At 46.9% G+C, this 13,513-nt stretch overlaps 1 protein-coding gene across 3 annotated transcripts in view; it reads left to right on the plus strand.

Moving 5' to 3' along the window:
- The window catches only part of LOC101827637 (calcineurin B homologous protein 3-like), a 12,903-nt gene extending 642 nt beyond the window's left edge, over positions 1-12,261 (plus strand). The window contains exons 1-3 of one of the 3 annotated variants that reach the window (XR_005872670.1): positions 1-201; positions 6,225-6,317; positions 11,056-12,261. The exon at positions 1-201 is cut by the window's left edge and continues 642 nt beyond it. Coding sequence is in view for 1 of the 3 variants with exons in the window: in XM_040734646.1 (XP_040590580.1) it covers positions 1-130 (130 nt within the window). In the remaining 2 variants the exon portion in view is untranslated. Of the gene's footprint in view, positions 252-6,224; positions 6,318-11,055 lie in introns of those variants that run through there. The other 2 variants (XR_005872671.1, XM_040734646.1) reach the window with 2 other exon arrangements.
- Positions 12,262-13,513: the final 1,252 nt, after the last annotated feature.

Consider the following 13,513-nt stretch of genomic DNA (forward strand, 5'->3'; position numbering starts at 1 on the left):
CCATCCGCGGCAGGAGGACCAGCCCTACCAGGCCATCACCTTCGAGGACTTCGTCAAGACCTGGCAGGGCATCGACTTGGAGGTCAAGATGCGAGTCAACTTCCTGAACCAAGAAGCCGCGGCCTTGTGACAGTGACCCGCGGGGCCGTGCCCACCCCCAGCCCCACGGGAGAACGCCGTGAGCCCGGCAGCAGCTACCGGGTACGTGGGACTTGGTGACTTTTATCTCTGAGAATAAAGACAAATCAAAAGAAGAGCAGGGCGGTGGTGGCGCACGCCTTTAATCCCAGCACTCGGGAGGCAGAGACGGGTGGGTCTCTGTGAGTTCGAGGCCAGCCTGGCCTACAGAGCGAGTTCCAGGACAGCCAGGGCTACACAGAGAAACCCTGTCTTGAAAAACAAACAAGCAAGCAAACAAACAAAAGGACTTTAGCTCTTTACAGGAAAAGTTTGTCAAACCTGGCCGTATCAGTTCCTCTTCTGGTTGCTTGAACAAAAACCCTTCACGTGGGCGCCTTTAGGAAGGAATGGATTGTTGAGGACACAGTCCGCGGTAAAGCCGGACGTTACTTTGTTAATCTGCTGTTTCTTAGCGGTATCGCTGTCGCAAGCACGAGCGAGCGAGCGTCACATGGCCCAGGATGGCCTCCATAGCTGAGGGGGTATCCTGTGTTCCCACCCCGACTTCCCGAGTGCTAGCATTACAGGCTTGTGTGGCCACATCCGGAGTTGATCCCGGAGCTTAGCGCATGCCACACAGACAGGCTCTCCACCGACCTCGCTACTGCCCCCAGGCCACATTTGAAGTTCTTTGTTTACTAATTTAAACTGTGCTGTATCTCTGGGAATTTGTGTGTGGGCACTGTATTTACCTCATTGCCACCCCTCCCTTTCCCCGCCCAGTTCCTCCCAAGCCCCTCCCCCGCCACTCTCAAATTCCAGACATCTTTACTGTTATATATGCGTATATAAGTACAACCGAGCCCATTCCGTGCGATCATATGTGCATAAGCCTAAGGCTGGCCGCTTGGCATTGGGTAATCCATGGGGACGTGGGGGGAACCCATCCCCCATCCCTGGAAAAAACTGCTTCTCCCCATGTCAGCCGCTATTGACTGCCTACAGCTCTTCATCTGGGGTGGGGCCTTGTGGGATCTCCCCATCCACGTTAGATGGTGTTACCCTTAGGCATGTCTTGTTCAGGCAACACAGCTGTGGTTTCATGGGTGGCGCTTCCCATGTCTCAGAGGTGCTCTCTCGAGGCAGGTGTCCTTGTCTTCTGGCTCTTAAGATCCTTCCTTCCGCCCTCTCTGCTTCGATGTTCCCGCGCCTCGGGTATAGGGGTTGAGTTGTAGATGTATCCCATGGGAATGGACACCCGTGGCCGCTTATGCTCTGCCTTTGGACAGGTTATGAACTTTCTCTCCATCTGCTGCAGCTTCTCTGGTGAGGGGTGAGAGCTACATGTAGCAGGCCGAGCTGGGTGGGATGCAGGCTCCATTTTTGTTTTATTTCGAGACAGGGTCTTGCTATGTAGCGCTGGATGGCCTGGGACTAGCCATGTAGACCAGGCTAGCCTGTAACTCACAGAGATCCGCCTGCCTCTGCCTCCTGAGTACTGGGATTAAAGGCCCAGGTCATCCGAGGATCCTTGAAAGAGTTACGACACTTAATACAAGAGGGTCTCGTTTCTCTGTTTCTAAAAACATGGTTGTATCCTGTTTTGCATTTATTGGTTAATTTTTGCATTTATGAGAACTGAACCTAGGCCCCATGCAAGAGCTCCGCCTCTGAGTCCTATCCCTATCCCCACCCCTTTTCAAATTCCTGTGAGTCTCTGCAGACCTGTGAGCACAGGGCTTCCTGAGATGTCTTTAAAGGTTGTGTGCAGTAATTTTCTCTTTGTTGTTCTAGCTGAGAAAACATTAAAGTTTAAGAATCTACCAAAAATGCCTACTGGAGTTCTAAATTATCTCTAACGAAAGGCTGCTGCTTTGCCGAATACGCATAAGAGTGAAGACGGTAATGAATATGCATGAGTGAGGGTGATGGATATGCATAAGACTTGTGGTTGATGCATATGCATGATGAAGGGGATGCATATGCATAAGACTGGTGGGGGTGATGAACATGGCATAAGAGTGAAGGTAAGGACAAGTATGTATGGGAGAGGTTGCGTTCCTTGTGGGGCAGTTGTTTCACATGTTTGTTTACTTATATAAATTTTGGGGACTGCCGGGCGTTGGTGGCACACGCCTTTAATCCCAGCACTCGGGAGGCAGAGGCAGGTGGATCTTTGTGAGTTCGAGACCAGCCTGGTCTACAGATCGAGTTCCAGGACAGCCTCCAAAGCCACAGAGAAACCCTGTCTCGAAAAACCAAAAAAACCAAAAAAAAAAAAAAATTTTGGGGACAAAGTTTCAAGTTATCTCAGGCTGGCCTCAACCTCACTGTGCAGCCTAGGATGACCTTGCTCTGGGCGATATGTCCTGAGTGCTGGGAGTTCAGTCCTGCACTACTGACTCAAGGCTCTCTGCCTGTGGAGCAAGCACTGTACCAACCCAACCTCATCCCAGCCCCCAGATCAAAATTTCCTCCAGATCAGAGCACACACGGGATTGCTTCTGGGCCTGGAAGTGACCCTTAACCATGATGTACAGAGAGAGGAAAAGCATTTTTTTTTCAACAATACAGAGTCAAGCCAGCAGAATCTCCGGTTAGGCTGTGGACTAAGACTTGGATAATTAAAAATGGAGACAATGTCTCATTGTGTAGAGGGACACATTGTTGCCCATGAAAAAGCCACTCCGGGGCTCTGAGACATCAAGTAGACAGTGTGGAGTGTGTCTACCATAGCCAAGCAGACAAGAGGTTAGCTTCAGACACCAAACTGAAGGGAAGTTCTACACTTTCAGGAGGCTTTTGCTAGCAGGAAAGAACTTGAGGCTGGGAAGACGGCTTCATGGGGGAAAAGGCTTTGCCATACAAGGATGGGAGCCACGTTTGGATTCCAGAGCCCACATCCAGCCAGTCGAGGTGCACCAGGCTTTTCTTTGGGGCCACCGACCAGCTCCCAAGTCACCGCACAGTTTTGAATGCCCAGCTAGCTCGTATGTCCTCACCTGTTTCTCTTTATTTACATTTAACCCTGGGGCGTTTTACCTTTCTTTCCTTCCTTCTGTCTGTCTTACTTTCCTGCGGTCTCCATGACTGGCTGGCGGCTGCCTAGCTTCAGGTCTTGGGTGTGTCCCTCTCTCCCTTGTTCTCTTCCTTTTTCTTCTCTCTTTCTCTCCTATCTATTCTCTCTGCCTGCCAGCCCCACCTATCCCTCTCCTGTATAGCTGTTGACTGCTCGGCACTTTATTAGACCATCAGGTATCTTAGGCAGGCAAGGTAAAACAACACATCTTTACATCGTTAAACACATGCAGCATAAACAAATTGAACACATCTTTGCCTAAAGTAATATTCCACAACATCAACAAACATAATACATGTTTACATAAAGTTATATCCCACAACATCAACAAACATAACACATGTTTACATAGTTAAAGTTATATCCCACAACATAAACAAATGTAACACATGTTTACATAAAGTTATATTCCACAACAATATGGTACTGCACATCTGTAATCATAGTACTCCCGGAACTGTTGTGTCCAAGTTGCAAAGTCCCCAGAGACCACCAGGAAGACAGACCCACTAAACTGCAAAAGCAAGGTTTTAATTGTTCATTTAACCATGACAGGGACTCCGTCTAGCAAGCTGACGCAGCAGCCTCCAGAGGGAGTGAAGTTCCCTGTCTACTGCTAGGTTTTATAGACAAAAGTTACAGGACTACGTCAGTAGGCACTGGTTGGCTTCTGATTGGTTCACATTTAGGAACAGTCAGGAGAATTTCTCAGAGTCATATTTTGTCACGAAATACCTGTGTGCCAATTATTTTCATTTGTCAGTGTCATTCTCTCCTCTTCTTATAGGTAATTCAATCCTGGGTTACTAGTAGACAATTTTTATTGTTATCTTGTCCCCTATGTAAGGGAGTTTTTCTTTGACTTAGCATCTCAACCAGGGAAAAGGGGTGATGTATTCTTTTCTGTGCTACTTCCTGCTGATTTTGGGGTGTTGTAGTCAGGGGCCCAAGCAGGCTGAAATGCTAGTCAAAAGCAAAGAGGGAATTTAGAAGCATCTGGTTGGCAGACTCTGTTGAAGAAATAGGGAGTGTTCACATCAGCTGGACTGGTTCACATTCACAGTAAATTCAGAGCTCACAGTCTTTAGGAGCGGCCTGTAGTCAGCAACTGATGCTCGGATGTGTCTGTCAGAAGCAGAAACCAGAAGCGGGAATCTGTTTGAGACATGTTTAAACTGGGAACAGAAGATAAAACTTATATACTCAATCAGAACGTTTAGGCCCACAGTTTTAGGGGTCAGGAAGGGCAGGAGTCCCAAGACCAGGGGAGAAAATCCCATTCTCAGGAACAGACAGGTGGGTTAACAAAGCTGTACTTAGCTGGAGTCCTTTTGACCAGTGAGAAGTGGATGTAAGCTTCTTTTGATCCTCTAAAGCCTATATAGACTTTATTATACAAAAGGACTTAAAAGTGTTAGACATATTAGTATTGTCAATCTGCACCAAAATCTACATTGTAGAAAAAGCAGATATCAGGTATCTGTAAAACAGCAGGAACAGACTCATACCTTTGAGTCCTAGCAAAAACTACAGGTTTGAGTAGGAAGCTTGTACATTTTTCTTCTGTCCAGTGAGTCAGGTATAGACTGAACAGAGGTGCCTTTAACCTGATGAAAAGCCCTTTATGGTTATGTTTAGATGACAACCAAAATCTAAAAACTTGAGCTTGTGACTGAAGAGCAGGTAGTCACTGTTCTGTCAGCTTATCAGAACTTTATTAAATGAGCTAGTAAGCTGGCTACAGTCTAACCATTAATACTATCAGAGATCTGAGAAAGACAAATTTTATACAGTTTCTGAATCTATTAAAAAATGACAGGGTCCAGTTCATATATAGTTAGCCACACCCAAATCTCCATTAGCAGGTAGAAATATCAAAGAATAGCATCAATCTTCACAAGGCCTATATGGTGAGAGTATTTTTTTCCTCTCTGTGGTAGAGGGACATGGAAAAGACTGGCCTTATTTTGTCTAGGCAAAAGGGGTACAGTCAATTCTCCAATGTCCTGTTGCTTGTCCACAGTCTGGGCCAGATCCTGGCAGCAGGTATGCATAGGGGCACCCTGCCCCCTGGTCAGCATTGTATAGACATTGAGGTGTCCTGTAATCTTCTCTGGAGACTTTGGGTCACCGTCAGGATCTGTAATTCTCTGTCTGATAATGTAAGTTTTTAGTCAACATTTCAAATGTCATATTCTGCAGCTCTCTGGAAGCATTGAGAGTATTTTCTAGGTAAATCTGGATCCACAACTTTGTTTTTACTTATTTGTTTTAAGTTTAACCTTTGAAAACTTATACAGGGGACTGAGTAAGGTTTATTCTTGTTCTACTTAATATGGCTACAATGATATTAGTGCAGGATCTGTCTGGAGAACTGGATTCAAATTGAGAGGCTGTGGATGGATGTTTTACTCAGAGCCCTCCAGTTCTGACTGTAACTGGTTTTACCTTAGCAAACACACAGGACATTTAAAGAGACAGAGTAGACTTAAAGTTGTCAGTAACAAGAACGTAAATCTGCTGCAGATGGAAACAGGGCATGTTTCTGGGTGAAACATGTGCCCTATCGGGCCCTGGAAAGGCACAACATTCTCCAAACAAGCCATGTATAACAGAGCCAGTGAAAAAAGAAAACTGTCAGTCACCAACATAAAAGGCAAAAAGGTAAACGAATTATGTCCGGCAGCAGAATCTGTTGGCAGAAGCTGACTACATTGTCCTTCTGTCTAAGCTGAGGGAAGGGGGTAATTTATAGAGTACAAACATAAAATATCCTTTATGTCCTTAAAACTATTATCACCTGGGTGACTGCTAATTTTTTTTTACAAGACAGGGTTTCTCTGTATTGTTTTGGAGGCTGTTGGACCAGCCCAGCCTCGAACTCACAGAGATCCGCCTGCCTTTGCCTCCCGAGTGCTGGGATTAAAGGCGTGCGCCACCACCACCCGGCAAATTATAAAGGTCATATAACTTTTTTCAGAACAGAAAGCCCTAATTAACAGTAGGTTTTATGTCTCCTTAAAAGGGGGAAGACACAAGTTGCTCTATCAACTACCAACTGAAGTACACCCCCAGCCCCACATCTCTCTGTCAGTGATTGGCCATGCATGAAGGGCTGGTAAAGTAGACTTACTTTTTTTCTGGTACAAGTTATGTGAAAAAGTTTAAGCAACCACACGTCTCATAGAGAACCTATGTAAAACTCAACAGTGACAAGAACAAATGATCCAAGTAGAAAATGGGCAAAATCCATGAACAGACGTTTTGTTACCAAGCACATATAGATGGCAACATCATATTAGCGCATTAAAACCTGTGCCTTGGCAATTCTGCTTGAGCTGGCTGCTAGCCGCCCAAGGTGAGGCGAGGCGCAGAAACACTGCGTCCAGGCATCGGGGTGTACCGACCTGCAGCCAGCAGCTGGGGTGACCCATCTCTTATGGGAGTCACTGTGTGCAGCCACCACAAATGACTATTAACCCATATAATTTTTTCCCTGTGGAAGTAAAAGCATAACGTAGCAGCGCTGGTCGTTGGCTCCCAGTGTTCCTGAAAGAAAAAAAAATTTGCCGGGCGTTGGTGACGCACGCCTTTAATCCCAGCACTCAGGAGGCAGAGGCAGGCGGATCTCTGTGAGTTTGAGGCCAGCCTGGTCTACAGAGCGAGTTCCAGGATAGCCTCCAAAGCCACAGAGAAACCCTGTCTCAAAAAACCAAAAAAAAAAAATAATAACATTTTTTAGTCACAACCCCAGATTTTTTGTTTCATGTCCTTCCAATGGGTCAGGCAGAGATCTAGAGGGGAGGAGGGTGTCTGTCCCATGTTAGGTTTCGTCCCAGTCAGGTCTGGACTGTCAGTACCGCCAAGACAAGACAAACACAAACAAACACAGCACTTAGACAAAGAAAGGGGTCCATCTCAAAGACTTGCAAGTTTCAGATTTACAGTCGGGAGGCAAACACCCCAGTAGCTACTCAGATTCAGATAGTGCATTAATAAGTCGGATGTCTACCCAAATTCAGATTCAGACATCTCTCAGCTCCTCCAGATCTGACCTTATAGCACATCTGCCGAGGTCTTCTTGATCTGTTTCTTACAGTTTCAGATGGTCCGCCAGCAAACCAGAAACAGAAACATAAAATCACAAAAACATAAAATCACAAGCCTGCCACAGAACTCAGGACATAGAACTTGCCAGGCAGGCACAACAAATAACAGAAACAAACAAACAAACAAACAGAACATTTACCTGTCTGGTGGGAGACTTAAACCTTTAGGGGTCTGGAGTCCTGGGGATCGCAGACCAGCTCCCAAATGTTGTGCCCAAGTTGCAAAGTCCCCAGACACTACCAGGAAGACAGACCCACTAAACTGCAAATGCAAGGTTTTAATTGTATTGATTGTTCATCCAACCATGATAGTTGTCTGGGTAACTGTCACAACAGCCTCCAGAGGGAGTGAAGTTCCCTGTCTACTGCCAGGTTTTAAAGACAAAAGTTACAGGATTACATCAGTAGGTACGGGTTGGTTTCTGATTGGTTCACATTTGGGAACAACTAGGAGCATTTCTCTGGCATATTTTGTCACGAAATACCTGTGTACCAAGTATTTTCATTGGTCAGTGCTATGGTTTCTATGGTATTGTCTTGTTACTTGCAGGTGGCCTGATGCCCGTAGATACCAGTAGTTTTCAGAACTATATCCTGGAGACTACAGGAGAGGTTTTGGTCCTCTCTGGCGTTTCTTTTGTGGCCATCAGTTCCTAGGAACCAAGTATTTAGGAAGTTGGCTGTGTGTGTGTGTGTGTGTGTGTGTGTGTGTGTCTGGAGTTTCTTTGTGTTTGGTTTCGGCCCTAGACTCTGGGAGGCCAGAGGATCTGTGTCAGAGGCCTACGTGTCTTTTCTGTAGCCTGTCATGGCTGCTAAAGCAGGGGCTGAGAGAGGGTCTGGTCCCTTCATTTTTAAAGTGAAGCCTTTGAGTCTAGTTTACCCCCTTAGACCAGGCTGGGAGGTAGAGATATAAGAATCCCTTCAAGCTCCAGGACCCGATAGCTTGGCACAGCAGAAGCTAACAGCAAAGAAATCCTGCCACCAACATGACAGAAGGCAAGGACACTTGAGACTGGCCTCTGGCCTCCACATGTGTGCTGTGGCATTTATAGACATGAAGGTGCTTGAGCACATGCGCGCGCACACACACACACATACCACATACAGACACAAAGATTGAAAAAAAAGAAGACAAACTATATGATGAGGGAAAAAAACTTAGAAAACCCGGGTTATTCACAGGGATCAGCCACAGTTGATGGCAAACAGAGGCTGCTTTTGCGGGCAATACTGACTCTTCAGGTGGGCCCATATATAGCCAGCAGGTAACAAAAACCAGACAGCACTGGGCTGGGTGTGTATCACCTTTGGGCCGAGTCTTACTGAGCTCTGTATGAAAGCATGCCTGCACAGCTGCTCTGTGCCAGTCTTTTTAAAGACTATGTCCATATCCCTGAAGCTGAGCTGAGGGCATTTGATCCCCTTTGATATAGCTTTCTAAATAAATTCATTTTCTGCTTTTTACCATTTTTCTGCTTGATTTCCTGGCACCCAGAGTCAGACCTTCCATGGCCTAGGACTCTTGTACAGCTGTTTCCTCTTAACTGAAGTTCTCTCTTGTGGAGGCTTCTGAGACTCAGAAAACAGAGGAAACTTGAAAGATGCATGACGCTACAAAACATAAGACTCGCTCAGTGTCTGGGGCCAGCACATCCTAGGCTTTCTCAGAGGCCACATGAAACCACAAAGGGACACTAGGTCTCTGTCTTGCCCAGGGACAGCCTTGTCAAGTCAATCTAGGGTTGGGGCCAGGGCCCTGAAGGGCCTAAGGGAACCTGGCTTTTTCCCCTGAAGAGACTGGGAAGGAGAAGGAGGAGACAGGAACTGAGAGCTTTTGCCTCTGAGGATTCCTGGAGACAGGATCGCCATTTCAGCTTGGTAGAGGTAAGATCTACTGGCTTGGCTGCCTTGTCTCTCTGGTTTTAGCTTGAAGTTGAACCCCAGTATCTGTCTCTGGGTCTTTTATTATTTGTGTTACTTTTTTTGTTTTTTTGAGATGGGGTTTCTCTGTATTGTTTTGGAGGCTGTCCTGGAACTTGCTCGGTAGACCAGGCTGGCCTCGAACTCACAGAGATCCGCCTGCCTCTGCCTCCCGAGTGCTGGAATTAAAGGCGTGTGCCACCACCGCCTCGGAGGATACAGTTTTTGCTGTCATCACCCATGTTTGGGAGGGATTTCCAGTGACTCGGGTGGCTCTGAGTCACGCCTGCCATTGTTAGTAACCTCTCTCTTCCACTCTAACAAACAACTCCAGCAAACTCACTGGGTCACTGAGACCCACCCGGATGGACTTGTTTCTTTCATCTACTTTCAGCGCCCTGTCTGGGGTGAACAGACATTTATTCAGGTCTCCCCAGGAAAGATCACACGACAGCTCTGGTAGCAGTATCATCCTTGAACACTATTAGAGATTGGCTATTAGACCTAACAAGAAGATGGCCATACCCAGGAGAAGACAAGCTTGCCTCACAGAAGCCTGCGTTTGGTTTAAAGCATCATGGGAAAGTAAGGGGCCTGGTAGAGTCATTCCGTGACTCTTCCTAAAGTGACAGCAAACTGAGATCAGAACAGGAAGACCACAAAACCCAGGTGGGCATAGTGATGCTCACCTTGATTCAAGGTGTCTCTTGGGAGGCAGAGGCAGGAGGATCAGGAGTTCAAGGTCAGCCTTGTGTACATAGCAGGGCTACATAGACCCTGTGTTAAAACAACAGAGAAGCTGGGTGGTGGTGGCTCATGCCTTTAATCCCAGCACCTAGTAGGCAGAAGCAGGCAAATCTCTGAGTTCGAGGCCAGCCTGGTCTACAGAGTGAGTTCCAAGACAGCCAAAAATATACAGAGAAACCCTGTCTCAAAAATCAAAACAAGCAGAGAAGACACAAGAATCAAACACCAACATTGAAGGTTACCCCCCACCCCCACTTTTTTTGAGACAAGGTCTCTCTCTGTAGCCCATGCTGGCCTGGAACTCACTGTGTAGACCAGGCTAGCCTCAAGCTCATAGTCCTCCTCCTCCTCTGCCTCCCTCAAATGTTGGAACTTGAGCCCCCAAAATTCATTTCTCATCTCAAAGGGAATTAGAAAGTTTATTCTGGAGCCAAATATGAGTGACCATGACTCAGGGAACATACACTTGGTTTATGGTAGACACCATGATCCAGAACAGTTTCATGAAGTTATTAGAGTAACAGAATGAAACATCATAAATCAGGACACTTCAAATGGTGGAAACATGGGGGTTGGGGAGGTACCCACAAGGCAGAGAAATCTCTGCTGCAGGCCTCGGCCAGGCCTCAGATGCTGGCCAGTGACTATAGGTCGGTGTGGCCTGTTTGTACATTCCTAAGGCAAACTGTTACCAAACAGTTACAAAGGTGTTAAGCCACACACAGAGAGAGGTAAGCAACAAATGTCTATTCAGGAGGCTCGTGGTAATTGTGTTCCGGGCTTGCCAATTCCTCTCGAAACATTCCAACTCCTGCAATCATTCAAGTTTCAATTAGCCTCGAATGCTCAACTCAGTTGTGGTTCTTTTACCGGGAACTCAGCTCACACAGGCATGTAGCCCCATGTCCAGCCCTGGGTTTGTTGAGCGGGGCAGGGCCTCACTGTTGGGAGTGTCCTAGTCATTGGAGACTGCATAGGTGTCACATTCAACTCCCACCGTCTTCTGCCCTTATTATGACCACCAGATTTTTTTTCCCTGTAAAGGAAATTATTTCTACCACTCTTCCTTTTGTTTTTCAGATTTGGAGTCAAGATACGAGACAAACGGTGTGGTTTCGAAACGGAACAGTTTTGAACTAAATCCAAAGGGGGAAAACAAAATAAAACCCTTGACCATGAGACATCCACTTTCAGAAATAACGGGAAGAAAAAAAAAAGCAAATTCAGAAGAGAAATGCTTTTACCCCGCTGCAAAGAAACCTCAATAGGGAGAAGTCCTCTGTGTAAGGAGCGAAGGAAGGTTCGTAAGGCCGTGACACAAACGTGTACAGCGTGGGAAACTCACGGCTAAAACATACTTGAATGTAAGTGCCGTGGGACATCCTTACAACTGTTCATCGAGACTTCATATTGGCGGGAAGCCTTAGGAATGTGGACTGTGGAGAGGCTGAGGTCGGATCTGTCATCTTACTACCAGAAAATTCATATTGATCCAAAAAAAACCATCCTAGGAATGTAAGGAACATGGGAGGGCCTTGGTAAATAAACATGAAATAATTCATACAGGCGAGGAACCTCACCAACGTCAAGAATGTGGGCGAGGCTTCCATTACCGCAATGGACTTACACAGCGCTGGAAAACCGTACTGATAAGAAACCTTACGGATGTGAAACTACGTGGAAAGGCTTCCTGTTGGGGTCACCAACTCGCTTGACATCACAGTTCACGCTGGCAAGAAACTATGAGTGGATATAAGGAATTCGGGGAGGCCTTAACTGTGAGTTTGTGCAATATAAAAAAAAATCCATACTGGCAAGTAACGCGATGAATGTGAGGAACGTAAGGTCTTTAGCTGTGGTTGAAGACATGTTAAGATCACCAGAAAGATCACGCCAGTGAGAAACTCTGGATACAAAGACTGTGGTGGGGGAGGGGGCTCGGGCAGTCGCCATTACCTGATAGTGACACCAGCTACCTCACACTGGGGAGAAACCCTATCAATGTCAGGAACTCGGGAGGCCTGTGATTGAAGATCAAGTCTTGTGCTGCGTAGTGAAAGACCTGAGGTTATCAGGCTTCAGGCTGAATACCCCGGTGACGTCCCGAGCTCAATAACCAGACAGTTGGATGCAAACCGCGAGAGGTTTATTGTTCACACAGGCATCTGTGGGCGATTCAGCAGCTTGGCTAACTGAATGTGCCGGGCTCTAAGACAGTTTTCTTTTTATATACATACTTTTGGCAAGCAAAGTAATAGGGGTATTGTAAGGAGTGGAGCTACTGCAGGTGCAGATCTGGGCAAGCAATACGGGTATTGTTAGAACTCGGGCATAACTCATCCTTCCTGAGAAACCACAAGGTCAAGATTAAACTTATCTCTACAGCCTGCCAGTATCCTGCATCAGCACTCTGGACCCGATGTTCTTTTTAATTCGACCTTGTTCCCTGTCTAGGGGAAGGGACCTTGGGGAATTTTCCACTGAGGTGATCTTCTGAGTCTCATAAAGGGGGGGGGTGTATTGAGGTTTTTCAGTAGGAGAGCTCCCTGGTGAGCAACCGGAAGAGCACAGTGTGGGAAAGGTTTTAGTCTTTCTGTCATCCTGCTCAACACGAGAAGACCCGGGTCGTACTTGAGAAAGCTCTTACACGTGAGGAATGGAAGAGCCCTTAGGCGTGTGGTTCAAGCCCTGTTAGGCACGACGGAGCCCCAGTGCGAAGCTCTCTGGAGGCAAAGACCTCAAGCTGCTGGAACCTCCTCAGTCAGCAGGAGGAGGGACGTGAAAAGACCTTTGCGGGGCTTCGCCCTCTGGTCGACTCGAGAGATCTTATAGTGAAACTGCGATTTAAACATGAAAGGCAGGCTTTACACAGACGACTGACTCAGAGCACATCGACGCTGGTGAAGCTGGTAGCTAGGTAGACATTAGCCAGCTAGGAAGATAACTGAGGATTCGCCCCCCATCCCGTTGCCCTGGTAACGCTAAAAATAGAAATACCACTGTGGTCCCTTAAGACATAAACGGTCACATAAAAAGGTACAGGTATCTGGGTTGTGTTGAGGTCATTAAGGCAAAGCTGCTTCTTCCCGGTCAAGACGGAAACTGGGCTGTAGGTATGGGTAGAGAGAGAACATTTCAGAGCACACTGTGTGTGCACACTGAGTGTGGGCACCAGGGTGAGGGCAGGGGTGGGGTTGCTCTCTTGTTAAGCAGGCTTTCTCGGACCATCAACTCCAGAAAAAGAAGACATGGAGACTTAGTATTAGTTATGAATGCTTGTCCCATTAGCTCCTGAAAGTTAACTTAGCCTGTCTCTCTTCATCTACGTTTTCCTTGGGGATTTTTACCTTTCCTTCATTCATGTCCTACTCTCCTGCTTCCTCCGTGTCTGTCTGTCTGTCTGGCCCCAGGCGTCTCCCTGTCCTTCTCCCTCATTCATTCTCTCTCTCCAGCCTGGATTCCTCCTCCTACTTATTCACTCCGCCCAACAGCCCTGCCTGTCCCTCTCCTGCCTCGCTATTGGCTGTTCAGCTTTTCG

The sequence above is a fragment of the Mesocricetus auratus genome, unplaced genomic scaffold (genome assembly GCF_017639785.1).
Source record: "Mesocricetus auratus isolate SY011 unplaced genomic scaffold, BCM_Maur_2.0 Super-Scaffold_100038, whole genome shotgun sequence".
Taxonomy (NCBI): domain Eukaryota; kingdom Metazoa; phylum Chordata; class Mammalia; order Rodentia; family Cricetidae; genus Mesocricetus; species Mesocricetus auratus.